This window comes from Pseudophryne corroboree, chromosome 3 (assembly GCF_028390025.1).
Source record: "Pseudophryne corroboree isolate aPseCor3 chromosome 3, aPseCor3.hap2, whole genome shotgun sequence".
NCBI classification, from domain to species: Eukaryota; Metazoa; Chordata; class Amphibia; order Anura; family Myobatrachidae; genus Pseudophryne; species Pseudophryne corroboree.
In genome coordinates, this window is record NC_086446.1 from 710,416,740 (window position 1) to 710,436,779 (window position 20,040).

General features: G+C 44.5%; 1 protein-coding gene and 1 long non-coding RNA gene across 3 annotated transcripts in view; one reads left to right on the forward strand and one right to left on the reverse strand.

Annotated features, from left to right (window-relative positions):
- LOC135056667 (alpha-2-macroglobulin-like) overlaps nt 1-20,040 on the forward strand; it is a 502,865-nt gene that overhangs the window by 219,566 nt on the left and 263,259 nt on the right. For both annotated transcript variants that reach the window (XM_063962110.1, XM_063962111.1), the window contains one exon: nt 4,963-5,124. In XM_063962110.1, coding sequence (XP_063818180.1) covers nt 4,963-5,124 — 162 coding nt within the window. The remainder of the gene's footprint in view (nt 1-4,962; nt 5,125-20,040) is intronic.
- The window catches only part of LOC135056668 (uncharacterized), a 124,051-nt gene that overhangs the window by 93,393 nt on the left and 10,618 nt on the right, over nt 1-20,040 (reverse strand). The window lies entirely within an intron of this gene.

Here is a 20,040-nt window from a genome sequence, read left to right on the forward strand (position 1 = left end):
TTATAATACAATTATGGATGGACGGACTGCCTGCCGACTGCCGACACAGAGGTAGCCACAGCCGTGAACTACCGCACTGTACACTGGTTGATAAAGAGATAGTAGTATACTCGTAACAACTAGTATGACACTATGACGGTATAAAGAATGAAAAAAAAACCACGGTTAGGTGGTATATATTATAATACAATTATGGATGGACGGACTGCCTGCCGACTGCCGACACAGAGGTAGCCACAGCCGTGAACTACCGCACTGTACTGTGTCTGCTGCTAATATAGACTGGTTGATAAAGAGATAGTATACAACAATATACTACTATACTGGTGGTCAGGCACTGGTCACCACTAGTCACACTGGCAGTGGCACTCCTGCAGCAAAAGTGTGCACTGTTTAATTTTAAATTAATATAATATTATGTACTCCTGGCTCCTGCTATAACAACCTGCAGTGCTCCCCAGTCTCCCCCACAATTATTATAAGCTTTTATACATTGATGTGCAGCACACTGGGCTGAGCTGAGTGCACACAGACTGAGTCACACTGTGTGACTGCTGTGTATCGTTTTTTTCAGGCAGAGAACGGATATAGCAGAGAACGGATATATTAAATAAAAGTTAACTTAACAACAACTGCACTGGTCACTGTGGTAAACTCTGTCTGCACAATCTCTCTCTCTCTCTCTCTCTTCTAATCTATTCTAATGGAGAGGACGCCAGCCACGTCCTCTCCCTATCAATCTCAATGCACGTGTGAAAATGGCGGCGACGCGCGGCTCCTTATATAGAATCCGAGTCTCGCGAGAATCCGACAGCGTCATGATGACGTTCGGGCGCGCTCGGGTTAACCGAGCAAGGCGGGAAGATCCGAGTCGCTCGGACCCGTGAAAAAAAAAGTGAAGTTCGTGCGGGTTCGGATTCAAAGAAACCGAACCCGCTCATCTCTAGCGGCCGTATCAGGAGACGGTAACGCCACTTGTTTTGATAAGCGTGTGAGCGCCTTATCCACCCTAGGGGGTGTTTCCCAGCGCGCCCTAACCTCTGGCGGGAAAGGGTATAATGCTAATAACTTTTTTGAAATTAGCCCTTTTCTATCTGGGTTAACCCACGCTTCATCACATACATCATTTAATTCCTCTGATTCAGGAAAAACTACAGGTAGTTTTTCACCCCCTACATAATACCCCTTTTTGTGGTACTTGCAGTATCAGAGATATGCAAAGCCTCCTTCATTGCCGTGATCATATAACGTGTGGCCCTACTTGAAAATACGTTTGTTTCATCACCGTCGACACTAGATTCAGTGTCTGTGTCTGGGTCTGTGTCGACCGACTGAGGTAAAGGGCGCTTTACAGCCCCTGACGGTGTCTGAGACGCCTGGGCAGGTACTAACTGGTTTGCCGGCCGTCTCATGTCGTCAACTGATTTTTGTAATGTGCTGACATTATCACGTAATTCCATAAACAAAGCCATCCATTCCGGTGTCGACTCCCTGGGGGGTGACATCACCATTATCGGCAATTGCTCTGCCTCCACACCAACATCGTCCTCATACATGTCGACACACATGTACCGACACACAGCAGACACACAGGGAATGCTCTTATCGAAGACAGGACCCCACTAGCCCTTTGGGGAGACAGAGGGAGAGTTTGCCAGCACACACCCAAGCGCTATAATATATATGGGAACAACCTTATATAAGTGTTGTTCCTTATAGCAGCTTAAATATATCAAAATATCGCCAAAAAATGCCCCCCCTCTCTGTTTTACCCTGTTTCTGTAGTGCAGTGCAGGGGAGAGTCCTGGGAGCCTTCCTCACAGCGGAGCTGAGCAGGAAAATGGCGCTGTGTGCTGAGGAGAATAAGCCCCGCCCCCTATTTCGGCGGGCTTTTCTCCCGGAGTTTTAGATATCTGGCATGGGTTAAATACATACATATAGCCTCAATGGCTATATGTGATGTATTCTTTTGCCATAAAGGTATTAAATATTGCTGCCCAGGGCGCCCCCAGCAGCGCCCTGCACCCTCCGTGACCGCTTGGTGTGAAGTGTGTGACAACAATGGCGCACAGCTGCAGTGCTGTGCACTACCTTCATGAAGACTGAAGAGCCTTCTGCCGCCTGTTTCCGGACCTTCAATCTTCAGCATCTGTAAGGGGGGTCGGCGGCGCGGCTCCGGAACGAACCCCAGGGTGAGACCTGTGTTCCGACTCCCTCTGGAGCTAATGGTGTCCAGTAGCCTAAGAATCCAATCCATCCTGCACGCAAGTGAGTTGAAATTCTCTCCCCTAAGTCCCTCGATGCAGTGAGCCTGTTGCAAGCAGGACTCACTGAAAATAAAAAACCTAAAAACTTTTTCTAAGCAGCTCTTTAGGAGAGCCACCTAGATTGCACCCTGCTCGGACGGGCACAAAAACCTAACTGAGGCTTGGAGGAGGGTCATAGGGGGAGGAGCCAATACACACCACCTAATCCTAAAGCTTTATTTTTGTGCCCTGTCTCCTGCGGAGCCGCTATTCCCCATGGTCCTGACGGAGTCCCCAGCATCCACTTAGGACGTTAGAGAAAAAAAGACAATTTGTCCATCGAGTTCAACCTATTTGTGGTCAGTATTATTTTTGTCTGATGCTGATGTTGGCCATTGTGTTTTATTCCTCTTTTTTTTATAACTATAGTGCGTAACTACGCACTATAATCCTGAATATCCTTATCCATTAGGAATTTATCTAACGACCCATTCTTAAAGGTGTTGACTGAGTCCACCATTACTACTCTCTCAGGTAGGGAGTTACAAACACGTATTGTCCTTACTGTAAAAAAACCTTTTTCGCCACTTTGTGTGGAATCTCCTCTACTCTAACCTAAGCGAATGTCCACGTGTCCTCTGTGCTGATCTTATCAAAAACAGGTCCCGCGCAAGCTCTGTGTATTGTCCCCTTATATACTATTTGTAAATGTTGATCATGTCCCCTCTTAGTCTCCTCTTTTCCAGTGTAAACATGCCTAGCCTTGCAAGCCTTTCCTCGTATTCCAGCGTCTCCTTAATTAGTTTGGTCGCCCACCGCTGAACCTTTTCTAGCTCCAGGATATCCTTTTTGTAGTATGGTGCCCGAAATTGTACACAGTATTCAAGATGTGGCCTCACTAATGATTTAAATAATGGGAATATAACACTCTCGTCCCTTGCATCAATTCCCCAATTTATGCATGCTAATATCTTATTAGCCTTCTTTGCTGCAATAATACTCTGGGTACTGATGCTTAGTTTGCTATCTATGTGATTACCTAAGTCTTTTTTCCAGTACAGAATCCCCTAATATTATCCCATTTAGTATGTACTATAGGTGTTATTTTTGTTCTTGCGACCACAGTGCATTACCTTACACTTGTCTGTATTGAAGGTAATTTTCCATTTTGCTGCCCATGCTTCTAGTTTGACTAAGTCGTTCTGAAGAGACTCGGCATATACAAAACGTGGTCCCTTATGTAATGTGGCAGCTTGTTTCGTTATATAATAACCTTTTTGGGCTATGATATTCTACCTACACATGGTAAACGTTTAAATCGAGACAGCGAAAATTTTAGAGCAGATTTTTTTTTGTCAAAACCGACAGTATACACAGAAGGCCTGATTCAGAAATGGAGGCTGCTGCATCCGCACTAGCGCCCATTGGTGCAGTCACGGTGCAATAATATGCTAATGCTACAGTATTTTAAGCCTTCCCCTAGTGCACTAGCATGCGCCGGAGAGTGCAAGCCCTGAGTTGCATATTTTCTGTGCCCCTGTATAAAGTAACACCGCTGGTGACTTAACACAGATCACCATCTGCTCACCATCAACACTTGTACCAGCAGCCTATGGCAGGTGCAATGTCTCCATCTGAACATGTCTGCTTGCAGTAACACGTTTGCGACAATCCCATCACACGCCCATGAGATGGCCTTTTATCTGCGCTACTTTCAGGCCACCTCCCAGGAATTCCTATTGCTTTGCCCCACCCACTCTGATGCCAGCATTTACATGTGCAACAGTGCCTTTGTGCATGTGCCAAGGTAACGCGTGCACCGTGCGGGAATCCAGGATATTTTGCGCATGCACAGAAGCAAATAATTCTTATTGTATTGGAGTATAGAATATGTAAATCTACAGTACAGAACAGTATATCTTTACTGTGAAAGGGGCAGTGTGATAAATACAGAGTAATCTGTAACTCATACTTGCCTACCTGACCCTCTCCATGAGGGAGAAAACGCTCTGCTCCTGGACTTTCCTGGTAATGTATGATTGCAATCACCTGTGGTGAAACACCTTTCTTATCAATTAACTAGCTCACCACAGGTGATGGCAATCATACATTACCAGGAAAGTCCAGGAACAGAGCATTTTCTCCCTCATGGAGAGGGTCAGGTAGGCAAGTATGGTGTAACTGTATGGGGCATATTCATTTAGCCGCAGGGATTAACCAACAGCTAATTGATTGTGATGTGCGGGGAAAAACTATTTAGTTAATTAGCCTTTTCCACGCCTGGTAATCACTAGGTTAACACACTCTAACCCATTGATCCACGTAAAATATGGAATCAATTGGGTACCCTGGGGCAGATGTATTAAGCCTGGAAAAGTGATAAAGCAGTGATAAATGCAAAGTGATAACGCACCAGCCAATCAGCTCCAATATGTAAATTGACAATTATGAGCTGATTGGCTGGTGCATTATCACCTTGCATTTATCACTGCTTTATCACTTCTCCAGGCTTAATAAATCTGCCCCAGGCCTGTGCATTACGATACAGAATCTGCATTTTTAATGGGCATTTCTCCTTTCAGGTTCCCGCAGCTACAGTAATTGAATCGGACAGTGCTGACAATTAGCAGTGGGGTAATCCCTGTGGCTAATTGAAAATGCCCCTATATGTATTATACGAAGGTTCTAACCAGTAGTTTAAATTTTTCATTCCCAGCTACTCGTTACTGATGAAAATAAGCAGCCCTTGGCCAATGAAGCCATTACTTTATCTACGATGGAGGATGAGGATATAATCGCAAATGTGGTGACAGACAACAATGGAATTGCTCATTTTATGTTCAACACCTCTACATGGGAAAAAGATATGGGATTACTCGTAAGTTACATAAAGCAATGACAAAAGACAAAAAGGTCATCTGCAATAATGTGAGCCTTTAGTGTAACTTCTGTCTTGTGACATGAGGATGTGCAGGAATTCATGAAAGGTTTTGCATCTACCAATGACAGGAGTGCATGTACAGACTGGGCTGCAGAGTAGCTGGGTAATTACCTGGTGGGCTCCACTGATTTTATACAAGGCCCTTTCTGGCTAGCGATCGGGTAAGAACTGCACATGCGCCAAAGTGCGCCGGTGCATGACCGCCCATCGCTGCGGTACGATTGCCTCTGCCTGATTGACAGCCAGAGGTGGTTGATGGGCGGGAGGGGTGAAACGGCGGCGATTAGCCGCCGTTTCGTGGGTGCCGTCCGGCCAATGCAGGCGTGGTGGGACCGTGCGGGGAGTGGCCCTCAGTGGCTGCGTGACGTCACATGCAGCCACTGCGGGCCGGGGGCTTGGGAGTGAAGAGTAGCTCCCGGCCAGCACACTAAAGCTGCGCTGGCCGGGAGCTACTCTTGAAGTGCAAAGGCATCGCCGCTGTGCGATGCCTTTCCACTTCTGCGGTGGGGGGGGGGGGGAGCCGGCACTGACATGCGGGGTGGTCTAGCCCTGTGCTGGGCATCTCCCCGCATGTCAATGTGAATGATCGTAGCTGTGCTTAATTTATCACAGCTACGATCAACTTGGAATGACCCCCTATGACAGACGCCTGCACCTTATCAGTGAGATCCATGCAGGCTTCTGTGTGTAAAAGTAAATAAACATTTTTTGTAAAAATGACATGGGATCCCTCCAAAGGAGTTCAGTATGATTTACCGACGGACACAATACCGACTGTCATAATCCCAACAGCCATTGACCTACAGTCAAAATACCAACATGGTCAAAATACTGATATTCAATACCGCCATTTGAAACGCCGACATGTCAAAATACAGACATGAGTTTTTCTGGGTTTTTGGTGTCAATGTCGACGGACACCGTCTAAGTGTGCTGCGTCCCCTCACATGGCTCACTGCACTGTTATATTTCTCCTCCAGGTCCACTGGAATGGTAAAGTATGAACTAGTATGTTATTGGGCAAAAATTCCTTCAAAAATGCATGTTGACATTTTGACATGTTGGCATTGCAAATGGCGCTATTCTGACTTTGTCAGCATTTTGAACATGTCGGCATAATGAATGACGTTATTTTGGCCGTGTTGGTATTTTGACTGTCGGTCAATGGCTGTCAGGATTATGAACAGTGATGGACTGAGGCATGGAGGGCCCACCGAGGGAATGCAGTGGTAGTGGCTCATGCTTAGGGGTGTGGCCAGGCTTGGCTAACCATGGAATGGGCCCCATGATAAATATATATAGTAAATACTGCTAGTGCATGCATGATAATGTACCAGATTAATAGCTGCAATGCAATGTAGATAATATGTATAATGTACAATTCAAGTGTACAGTCTGGAATCTGATCCCTAGAGGAGGAGGTGGGCCCCCTGGCAGTGGGGCCCATCTGTGTCTTCCCCTGTACCCCTGTGGGCCAGTCCAACCCTGATTATGACCTTCGGTATTGTGTCCATAGGTAATTCAACTCCCACCCCTCCAAAGCATAACTAGCCCTTGGCTCTCAGCCCTGGTTAAAAAAATACAGGGAACAAAATGTGTAGGTCCCCTGTATTTATTTGATCAGTTACAGACTTTTGGAGCTAGCCCTGATTCTAAAAATACAGGAAACAAAATGAGTCAGGGATCCCCAAATCTTTTAGAACCAGCACCGTGCTCTACTAGCAGGGGGGTAATGCCACAGTCATGGGATACACTTCACAGGGTCCCCTGGCCAAAGCATTAATCCCCCCTAACTATTCAGCCCAGGCTGGGGAAGTAGGGAACCCCCAATAAAGGCTTCCTGCCTCTCCACTCTACCCCAGGCCTGGGCTGAAGCCCGAGGCTATCCCCTACACCCATAGGCGGTGGGTAAGAAGTTGACAGTATACAATTAATGTCAGATTTAAATGATATTGTCTATTATGGTAGGAATACAGGTCCCTGTAAGTCACTCCTGCATGCCAGTAACTTGGAGTACCATTAGTAAAAGAAATATAAAAACTTACACAGTACACACACACACAGCATAGACCCATAAAACTTTAACACATACACTTGTCCCAAGTGTCGGTCGGTCCCCTTGTCCATGTAGAATGCCACGACAAATTATACATACTTACAGGATAAAGTCAAAAGTTTGCATGTGTGCACACCCCTGGGATAGCAGAAGATCAATCTATTCTCAGTTCCAATCACAAGGTTTCTTTCTCCAAACTCTCTCAAAATTTCAATTCATAGCAATTAGTCCAATCACAGTGATACCAATGATTCCTTTCCAAGGAATTCTGCAGCATAAACATCCTCTCCCTTATGGTGGTGTGTCCTTCTCAAACACTTTCCCAGTCCACACATATATAGTGAAGTACCATTTCATTTTTACACATAAAAAGAGTTCTAGACATATAAAAAAAACAGTGAAAGAAATATAAAAATCCATTGCTAGTATACAAACATGCTTGCCAGATAGTGTGGGGTGTCAGACGTGCCCACCCAAAACAGATTGTGTGATGACACAGTACCTCCCGGGTCTAGGATACTGGCTCAGCACTAGGGTTACCACTTCCTTATTCTCCCCACACAATTGCTGGTATGGTCTGTTTGGTCACCAACACGTTTCTGCTCTCCAGGATCCTTTGTCAAGGTGTGTGGTGGACATGGGTCTATACTGTATATATATATCCTTAAGTGGAACCTGATTATTCCAGACCAGAACATTCCCAATTAGCCCAGATCAGTGTGTCTACAACATTCTCCATAACGTCTAGAGGCTCATATTCCTCTATAACCAACCTTATAATATTCTAGAGCCAATAATAAAAAGCTATAGACTTAAATTTATAGAAAAACTTTGCATGCTTTCCAAACTCCCTGGAACGCGCGCTACTTCCGGTTTCCATGCTCCGTATCTCTGTATGTCAGGCAGCAACATCACTGAACTGCCAAACAATGGGACCTGGTGTGCCTTCCAAGCTTTGTGGAAAACATAGCTCAAAACATAGAAGAGCTTTACTGTATACACATACAATATAGCTCTTTTCCACATGAGTTCTGTCACCTTTATTGCAAAATAACCAAAAGATTAAAGGTCAGGCGCTTATTTAGGGCTGGTTCACTAATCAGCTGCTACCAAAATAGGATTAGTCAATCCTACAAATTGTTTATAACAGAAAAAAGGGGGAAATACAGTAGGCAGCGCTAATTGTTTAAATAAAACTGGATTGTCTGTACTGGTGTATTTGATTTAATAAAATTTGTAGACTAGATACACATACAACACATATACATAAAAATTAAAATTAGAATTAGAAAGGTCACCCCAAATTTGCGCAAATTGGGCAGTTGATTATCGGATGGCTTATAGCTGCAAAGGACAGTTTTAGTCTCCTTCAGAACTGATAGCACAGTCCATTATGTCATACTGACTGCATAACATCCGCTAGAGGATAGTCCCAAGGATAAATTCAATAACGGTCCTCACCAGAGCTACGGTTGTCTTCAATATTGCAGTCTATGGTAGGTAGATGATAGGAGATGGTCCATGAATTGATTAAGTCCAATCCAAAGGGAAAGTCGGCATGCACATCAATAAAAGATCCTCAAAATAGCGGTGACCATATGTCCACAGACGCGTTTCACTGCCAGGCTTAGCAGCTTTTTCAAGGTGATACTTTTGGCTCAGTGAACAGTGTATTTATACCTTACTAATTATCTATCACAAACACCTGACAGATCAATCCATTGCAGTAAAACGACATAATACAGTTCAAATTATTAAATCCTATTTAGACTCAGAAAAAGACAGACCAAAGTTGTTTACTAATCTTTTAAAATTCATTATATTTACAAAGTTTATTTAGCAAAACTCAAAAATACTTCCAGGTGGTGAGATGCATGGAAACACGTGACTTCCGTTCAGTGACGTCATTTATTTAGAAGGTCACGTTTTTACAATCACTCCTTAGTAATCAAGCGTCCATACAGTCATGTGTCTTCCGGCCGCTGAGATCACTTCGGGGCTCTGACACGCATTATGCGTCTCACTCCTAACATTTACCGGAAGGCGGCATCTATATCTCCGCGTGCGTCACTTGTTTATGTGGCGCACCTATAGTTATGAGACTTTCGTCTAGTGATGTCACTTCCGGACTTTGGCACGCATTCTGCGTCTCACTCCTTAACTCTTACCGGAAGTAAACAGACCAATTTTATATATATTGTACCCATTCATCATTCATATATTAAAACTATATACATTATATCAGTAAGATTTATATGTTAAACACAAAGTTTCTCTTTATTAACAACAGATGACATAATAATGTTATAATAAAACCCCAAACAGAGTCCGGTGATTTCAAATTAATAAGGTCATATCCGGACCATGTAGCACATCGTGCATTTCACCAAAAAAATGTCTTTATATATCTAATCTCAAAATAAAAACATTATATATATATTGTCAAAGTCAGAAAAATGTCTCAATGCACGTTGCCATATTTGCACCGCACACTGGTCCGCGCTGCGCGTGCGTACGCTCTCCCGTGGAGGCGCATACCCGCAATAGCGTGCACTCGCAGGCGCGGTATGCGTATTTACGGTAGAGTTTATATAGTCGTAGCGTGCGACTCATTCGTTACATATTTTCACAATTAATGTAGTTTATAGATCATGGTCCCTTTGATAGATTCTGAAAGTTTGGTTAAAATACAATGTCCCAGAGCTGAGGAATCCCTCTTTATATCGTACGAAGGGTCTAACAGGAATCATACAGCAGTGTTTGGTACCCATCGGAAGAGTATTTAATTAGCAATATTCCGGTGTTGGTTTGGAGCGTATTAATCGCTCGTGCGAATAGTTATGGACATAAGAAGTTTATGTCCATTTCTATTAATTACACATACTCAGGTATGCGGCGGGAAACCCAGTTTCCCACCCACCTGAGCTGTTGGAAATCGTCACAGCCCACCTGTATGAATCACCCTATGACCTTTTGTTATGATGCAGGGCCGAATTCCTTCGGCCAATGGACAATGGGATTGTAGGACCAGGAGATTGCATTGTGTGTGGGGCATAAATAGGCAGGCCGACCACATCCAGCTCTCACTCTCTCATCAACGGTTATCTGCTGATAGCCGGGAGCTGGATATCGAGGCGCAGGCGATCATACCCTTTGTGCGTAAGTTTCTCTCCGTAATCATTGTCTTTCTGTGAGCCAATTTCTCTCTATCTCTATCTCTCTCTCTCTCTCTCTCTCCTCTTTCCTCTTATATCTCCCATAGTATTATAGCATTGTATTGTATTGCGTTTAGGTCAGTGTAGTATTGTCTTTTTGTATTTATTGTTTAGTTCTGTGGTTAGGAAGTCTCTGTTATATTGTAGTGTATCATTTGTACTGTTATCCCCTTTTACAAGTATATTAGATATAATACAGTTAATAGGCTTTGGAACCTAAACCAGCATCTGTGTATTTCCTATAGTGTTAAGTGTTCACTTGAGTGTCGGTGACGCTCAAGCAGCTTTGTAGTTAGTCAGGTTACACAAGGTTGCACTTACACCCTGTACTCACATTAAGGTATTCAGTGTATTTCATTGGTATAAGGTTTTATCATAAAGGTATAGTGTTGTGAGCGTCTGCATCGCTGGTGACCTCCTCGTGGTCTCGAGCGTAAGCTACGCCATAGCGAATCATTACCCTAGACATAACCAATAACGTGTCCTGTGATCGCTGGGCCGTGAGCGAACGTGACGCTTGAGCGTCTCGCCTACGGCTGAGCGATCGTTACGCAACTAGCGTACCATTACGGTACTTCTTAAGTAAACAGCGTACAGTGTTCTTAGCTTCATAAAGGGTTGTTATACGACAAAGGAATTTAGCATTGTCAATTGGGGACTCGTCCTATCCTTCTCATATCTGCACTAGGTAGATCAGCGGACATTATCCCTCCAGCAAAGGGTGGGAGGTTGTCTCATAGTGCTGGCGGGATAAGCGTCTGCTTCGCTTAGATAAAGAGTGCTGAAGGAATCCGGGAACCGGAAGTAAGAACAAAACGCTTGTGTCTTTTTAAAACTGTTTATTTTTCTTTTGTCTTGCGTACGCACGCATATATCTGCATTTCTGTTTCATTTTCGTATATCACTATTCCTGTTTGCCAATTTTATAGTTGATAGAAAGTGCTAAAAAGAGATTTGCTGTTATTTCATAGTAGAGGTGATAGTTAAAGTATAGAACAAACACACGGTTTGTCTGAGATACAAGGCAGTCAGTGTGGATTGCGGTAGATGATCAGGGATCATTTACATTTATAAAAATAGAAATTGTGTTACGGTGGATCTTTATATTGCGTACACGTGTCGCTAACAAAGACTAGCGTACGCAATCCAAAGGCAGACGCACGCAGCGTTCATTACGCAACGTAGCGTCCGGTTACGCCCACGTAGCTCAAGCTGTGATAAAGTGAAGTAACGCAAAGGCGATAAGTAACGCACAGCGGTAGATAACGCGAATCTATTTTTGGAAAAATCTGAAATTTAGTTTAACAGATCCTGCTCCTAATTGGTAACACTTTTGGCCTAAAGACAATTTCTGCGCAGAAATAGATATAGAAACAAAAGTGTACATGTGTTGAGTGAGTGTGTTTTGTATACAAAAGTTTATACAACTTTAAGGTGGAACCAAAAGGAAAGCCAGGTACTCGTCAAGGGACATACGTGTAAGTGACATATACGGTGGCTAGGGAGGCATCCCTGGTTAAATAATATTTGAGCATTAGAGTATAGCGGACCATAAGGTAACAAGACCAGGAGGTCATAAGGTAACAAGACCAGGAGGTCGTAAGGTAAAAGGTCCGCTATAAAAGTCCAGTGGCACAACGCCTGGGGTGTTGGTGCAGAACCCATATAGGCCATAAGCTCTTGCTGAAGGAATCGCGGCCGGAAACATCGATTCCATTGATCTTTCAGTACATGACAAGTAGTGCTCGTGTACTGAACGATTGGACCACACGTAATTGTGTGCAGTAGTTAGTAATCTGACCGAATACCATTAGAGTAAAGTGGTCACAAACGCTATCTGTACATTCTGACGTGATTTGTGTAATTTTTTATTTTTGGAAGGGAAGTTCGCTGGTCACTCAGGAACTATCTAACAACCCCAACTTTACTGGAAAGAGTAAGTGTCCTGCGGGTAACCCTCATATGTTCCAGTAAACTGAAGGTTCCATAGGGGCCCTGTATCGAGTACGCCAGCACCATATCGGTGTGATCAGGTCGTATTGGTCGAGGTGGGCGAGTGAGTGGGGTACTCGGTAAACCGCCACCGCCGGCCTACTGTGGAGTAATTTGGTTGTCTGTAAAGGCTTGCTGAAAACCTTGATACAGAGATCCAAGGAGGACTAAGCAACACCTGCAGACTATGGGGGCCAGTTGCTCAGGTAGGGGGCGATCAACCCTGGTTCAGGTTGATTCTGTGAACCGACCAGTTGGGTCGGCACGATATGTAATGTGTGAAAAATATGGAATTCACACCGAATCTTTATGTGATGAATGGGAGAGAATGACTGTACAAGACAGGGACAAATTCCCAAGAATAGGTAGCTTCAGTCCAGAAGTGTTACAAAATTTAAGGAGGAGGATATGTCTCGTAAAATCAACAAAGAGACGAATTCAACATCATCATGATTGTTTACAGTTATGGCACCAGGAAGGTGAGATACAGAGAGGTTTGGCTCTGGCGGCAGGATCTGGGGCAGTCAGGAAGTTGATTGCCACAGCTCCTCCTCCACCATACATTGCAGGAGAGAGGTTGATTGCGGAGAGAAACGCACTGGGTTGTAAAACACAAACTCTTAGTAACACTGTAAATGTTAATGATGTTAACCAAATAACTCATGCAAGTATTAACCCGTGCAAGATGTACCCTGTTTTGAACCTTCCTCAGGAGTGTGATCAAGAAGACGATTCAGCAACAATTTCAGCTCTCTCTCTTGCAGCCACCATAGCAGAGACCACAGTAGGCACAGCGACACCCACGAGATTAGTGAAAGCCCCTAGCGGAGGGATAGGTGAGGTCGTGTCAACGGGTAAGTACGGCACCATGCACTACACTGAAACAATTGTACCACAACAAGCTGTAGAATCTACACAGGAAGAGGCTGTTAGAATTGCTCCTGTAAGGGTAATAGCAGTTCCCAATGGAAAAACAGATGTGTCTGGAGCCACTCCCATAAGGAACATTGCCATGTACACTCCATTTTCCAGAATGGAATTAAGAACAATAGTGTCCGAATTTCCTGACCCCAGGAAGGATTTAGTTGCTAGCCAAAAATACATCAGGGATCTAGGTAACACTGTAGAACCCAACAACAAGGATTGGCAGATACTGCTAAGAGCTTGTTTACCTTCCAATGTTGATGCAACTCAGTTTTTAGCTGATTGTGCATTGGATAAAGATGAACCGCTTACAGACGTGTACAACAAGGATAATGTAAAAAGGATAAATTTACAGCTAAAGGAGTATTTCCCAGCCGTTGTTAAATGGAACAAGATATTTTCCATTAAGCAAAAGGAGTCCGAAACGGCAACAGAATATTTTCACCGGGCACTATTAGAAATGGCAAAGTACACTGGTATAGAAGACATTAAGACCAACCCAAACCATCGGGAAGTAGCAGTATCTGTACTGATGGATGGTTTAAAGGAAACATTAAAGACTAGGGTTCAGACCACGCAACCATGCTGGCGAGGTCTGTCAGTGTCCGGCTTGAGAGAGGCTGCTATTGATCACGACAGAAACATCACTAGGCACAGAGAGTCGCAAAGTGATAAGTTGATGTCCGTAAGTATACAGGCGCTGACCACAAGGCAGCCTGCGTATGTACCACCGAATCCTGTGGGTAAGGCAAGTGTAATAACATGTTTTTCTTGTAACAGACCGGGACACTTTGCACGAGAATGTAGAACAAAGAATGTACAAAGATCTTTTCAACCCCCTAGACAACAACACAACACACGACATTGGGAGCAGGGTCCACAGAGGCGGAGTTTTGAGCCACATACAGGGGAAACAAAAAGATATCCCCCGAACAGAGATTGGCATGCCTCTGGTAGTTCCCAGCTAACTCCCTCACAAGTAGTTGCTGCCAGCGGGATTCAGGGAGGTCAGCATACCCAATAGGGGTGTGGCCATACCTGTAATCTGCAGCCAGTTAAGTTGATTGCCAGTCTTGGAAGCGAACCAGAGATTGCAATCAATGTGGCTGGTAAAACTTTAAACTTTCTTGTAGACACAGGGGCGGCCAAGTCAGTGATAAATTCGACAGTGGGCATGAGAACCACTGGTAGGACAATTCCAGCCATGGGAGTAACAGGAGTAGTCCAGCACTACCCTGTTAGCAAACCAGCCGAGATTACAATAGGGCCTTTGCATACCAAGCATTCCTTTTTGCTGGCTGCATCGGCACCAACTAATCTCCTGGGGAGAGACTTACTATGTAAAATGGGTTGCGTCATTTATTGTACTCCTGAGGGTGTATTCTTGGACATCCCTGAGAATCACGCTCAGGAAGTACGAGACATGCTAGACTCCCCATCAAAATTAATGTCACATTCCATTATGACAAATAGGAATCCATCCCAAGTAGAAGAGATGATATCTCAGATACCAGAGTCACTGTGGACAAAAGATGGACAGGACACTGGATTAATGGCAAACGTAGCTCCAGTAGTTGTACAAGTAAAAGATGGTAGGATAGCTCCAAAAATCCCACAGTATCCTCTGAAGCCAGAGGTGGAGTTAGGAGTTTTTCCCGTAATAGAGCGCTTGCTACAACAGGGCATTCTAGTAAGAACGTCCAGCACAGCAAATAGTCCCATCTTCCCTGTTAAAAAGAGTGGGGGGAGGGGTTACAGGCTAGTGCAGGATCTAAGGGGGATTAACAAAATAGTTGAGAGTCAGTTCCCCGTAGTGCCTAATCCAGCTGTCATCCTAATGCAAATTCCTCCCACTGCCAAATTTTTCACTGTTATTGACCTCTGCTCCGCTTTCTTTTCGGTACCTCTGCACCCTGACAGCCAATATTTGTTTGCATTCACATACAGAGGAGTCCAATACACGTGGACTCGGTTACCCCAAGGTTTCATAGATAGTCCAAGTATATTTTCTCAGGCTTTGCATGATTGTTTACAGTCTTTCCAACCGGAGAGTGGATCAGTGTTGATACAGTACGTGGATGATCTACTACTGTGTTCTGATTCATTGGAGGCATCCCTGAAGGATACGAAACAGCTCCTGTTTCATCTTTCAGACACAGGTCACAAGGTTTCCAAAGACAAGTTGCAATTATGCCAAGCTAAGGTAAAATATTTGGGACACTGTCTAACACAAGGACTGAGACACCTGACCGCTGATAGAATCCAAGCCATTAGAGACATGACACTGCCACAAACCCAGCAACAGATCAGGACGTTTTTAGGAATGTGTGGGTATTGCCGTAATTGGATCCCAGGGTTTTCCATATTGGCGCTACCTTTGCAGGAAATGGTCTCTTCAAACAAACCTGATCGGATTTCGCATACAGACGAATCTGAAACAGCATTTGAGAGACTCAAACAGTGCCTAACGCAGGCACCAGCACTAGGTATGCCAGACTATGGGAAACCCTTTGAACTATACGGAACAGAAAGTGCTGGGTGCGCAGCAGGTGTACTAACACAAAAACACGGTGATGCCAGCAGGCCAATTGCATACTACAGCGCTCAGCTAGACACGGTAGCGCGATCCCTCCCCACATGCTTGCGTAGCGTTGCGGCGATAGCATTGCTAGTGACAAAAAGCGAAGATGTTGTGCTAGGCCACAACCTCACAATCCATACACCGCATGCGGTATCTGCCTTATTGAATTCTGCCCAAACCAGACACGTCTCATCAGCAAGGTTTACAAGATGGGAATTGGCATTAATGGCCCCCGTAAACATCACCATAAGGAGATGCAGCGCATTAAATCCTGCAACATTTCTCCCAGGTGTGCCTGGTCAGACACAAAGGGTGGAAGGTGAGAGTGATGGGGAAGGAGGATTTAATGCAAAGGAAGATACACATGATTGTATGGAATATTTGACCCAAAATTTTACCGCAAGGCCTGACATCAGTGACAATCCACTGGAAGATGCAGAACTCACGTTCTACACGGACGGTAGTTGTCACAGACAGTCAGACTCGGGAGACTTGTGTACTGGATACGCAGTCGTAGATGACCAAGACACCATAGAAGCGGAACCGCTAGGCCCACCTCACTCAGCCCAGGTTGCTGAACTGGTCGCCCTAACCAGAGCATGTGAATTGGCTAAGGGTAAGTCAGCCAATATCTACACCGATTCCAGATACGCGTTCGGGGTAGTCCATGATTTCGGAGCACTATGGCGGCTCAGAAATTTCATGACGGCGGCTGGTACACCGATAGCGCATGCAGCTCATATAAAAAGGCTTCTAACAGCGATACAGGAACCCGACAGAGTGGCTGTTATCAAATGTAAAGCACATACATATAGCCAAGACCCAGTATCCCTTGGTAACAGCCGAGCAGACGAAGCCGCAAAGCTTGCAGCTGCTACCCCCACACGGACAAACACCACACAGTTGATGGTATTTAATACCATCAACACACAGAAGTTGTGTGAGATGCAGAATTTGTGTTCCACACAGGAAAGAGCAGTCTGGAAGGCAAAGGGATATGGCCAGGAGTCCTCAGGGCTCTGGACGGATGGACATGGTAAACCAGTGGCCCCCAGGGCATACCTTCCATGTCTGGCTGAAGCAGCTCACGGGCTGACTCATCTAGGCAAGGAGGGGATGTGCAAATTGGTAAGAGCATACTGGTGCGCCCCAGGATTCTCCTCTCATGCGGGTAAAAGAGCAATGTCATGCCTTACCTGTCTGAGAAAGAATATTGGAAAAGCAATACCTACAGAACCATCCCATATCCCACCTGCCGGCGGCCCTTTCCAGGTAATACAAATTGACTTCATTCAATTACCCCCATGTCGAAATTTGAAATATGTACTTGTCTGTATAGATGTTTTCTCGAATTGGGTCGAAGCTTTTCCAGCAGCTACAAATACCGCTATGTTTACAGCTAAGAAAATTGTGCAGGAATTTGTATGTAGATATGGTATCCCTAGAATCATTGAAAGTGATAGGGGTACCCATTTTACAGGTGATGTCTTTCAAGGAATGTGTAAATTGATGGGAATTGATAGCAAGCTGCACACTCCGTACCGTCCACAGGCGAGTGCGAAGGTCGAAAGAGTGAACAGCACTATTAAAAATAAATTGAGTAAAGTAATGGCAGAGACAGGATTGACGTGGCCAGAAGCTTTACCCATTGTTTTGTATAGCATCGGAACCACTCCCAGGTCCCCTCTTAATCTGTCCCCTTTTGAAATCTTGTTTGGTCGACAACCGCATGTCATGATTAACCCTCAGGATGATTTGAAATGTAACAATGAAGTAACTGTAAAGTACTTGATTAACATGAGTAAGCAGTTGAGGAATCAAAATGATAATCTGAAGTTGATGATTCCTGATTTACCAGATAGTAATTGTCATGACATTGAACCTGGGGATTATGTAATGATACGAAATTTTCTACGCTCAGGTTGTCTTATTGATAGATGGGAAGGACCATACCAGGTCTTATTGACTAGCACCACAGCATTGAAGGTTGCTGAGAGAGAGACTTGGGTCCATTCATCCCACTGCAAAAAGGTGGCCGATCCAGAGAAGTCCCGTGATAAGGAACAGACGGTAGAGGTTGTATCACTGGAGTGTCTGTTCCAGGAGGACTGAGGCAGCACCTGAGCCTTGAAGACCGAAAGCAGTTGTCGACTCCCTTCTCCCTTTTATTGTTTTTCTCCACTTCCCAGCCCCTCTCCCTTAAAATTTATTTTTCCCCCTTCTCATTCTTCTCTATTTCCTCCTCAAAGATGGACTTGCCCCAAGAGACTGTGATCCGGATTTTGATGTTAACCATGATGTTGACCAGAGCAGTCTGTTCCGGCGAGAGTACCATAGAGGTCGAAAGAGGTTCTGGAATGGGTTCCGATTAGGATGATGGAGGCGTAGTTTTCCAAGATCAACCAAACCAACAAGCAAAGGCGAGTATCAGAAAACGATCCGATAGAAGAAATTGTGATGGATTGTTAGCTGAAGAAAATTGTATCTGTAGGCTCTGTGATAATCTGGTTGAAGATGGATGCATAAAGAAATGCCAATCTAGTTTTAATATCCATATAGACCGGCATCCATTGAGTGACTATCACTCCTTAGTGGGTAACGTGTTAAACCAAACAGATTGTTGGGTATGCTCTCAAGTACCTCAGGGTCACAGCAAATCAGGGCTAGTACCATTTCCTTTAACGTTAGGGGAGGTACTTGAGCTAAGTGGTGGGAGACCGGTGGACCGGAGGTTTAACATCTCCAGCCCTCCTAGTTTGAAGCTCCACCAATACCATGTGGATAGGTCCCTCTTATGTTTTAACATCTCCAATCCCAGAAAACCGGGAAATTGGGAAGTGTCATGGAGCAACCTTACCATGACCTTTTCACACAGAGCAGATAGAATGCCTACAGATACAGAGCTCGTACGCCACATAGCCAGTAGAGGAAAATCTTTCCGGTATCGATATACCTTAGGAAATAGGATTACTAGAGTTGGAGAGGTATCACCAGGATACTGTGCACATATCGTACAAACCGATACGTGCATTAAGCAGATGGAAGAATTAGGGTCAGGAGATTTCACCTGGAAGGTTTGTAACATGATCATGTCCTTCTCCGTCCCTTATGTTCTCCCCGATGATGCATATTTCATATGCGGGAGAAAGGCGTACAAGTGGCTTGCCCCAAACTCTGAAGGATTGTGTTATATTGGAAAAGTATTGCCTGAAGTGATGACTGTTACACATGACAAAATGAAGGACATACACCGTGGTGCCCAAGCTCCTTATACTCACACTCATTACGAGCACCGAGTTAAAAGACAACTGTCAGAAAGGTTAGAGCATCCGGCCTCCGATCTTATCCATGAATCCACTGGGATTCAGGTTCTGGTAGCGTTAGATTTCACTCGTACCGCTCGAGGAGTGATGAATTATAGATACATTTCCGCACTCGCCAATTTGTTAGATAATATCACTGAAATGTATGATGACACGTTTAGATACACTGGAAGAGAACTTCAAGCTTACAAAACAGAACTGGTACAGCATAGAATGGTTCTTAATTATCTTACAGCAGTAACAGGCGGATATTGTGTTACATTGGCAACACAGTACGGCATAAAGTGTTGCACGTATATCACGAATAGCACCGAGGATCCGGTAGAGGTCATAGACCAAAAGATGGACGATATTCTCCAATTGAAGTGGGAATTTCGTCGAAAACACAATCTCACCCTTGCTGCTGTAGGTAATGAGCTGACTAGTTGGGTGTCATGGTTGAACCCGCGAAATTGGTTCTCCGGTTTGGGAGAGTGGGCTCAAGGAGTCATAATGGATGTTGGAAAGTTTCTACTATGTATCTTGGGTGTCGTTATATCGATTGGATTGATATTTAGATGCGGGCAGGCTTTAATGAGGTGCAAACAAAGTACAAAAGTGATGAGCTTGAGGAGTGAGGAAACCGTAATTAACCTGGATTTGATTTATGACCCAATGATAGAAACCAGGATGTGATGAAAATGCGATTATACGGTCCGTTTCTTTCACCTGTTTTTCTGCTTTTCTCCAAGATACAAAGACCCCCTTGGACGAGGAAGCTGA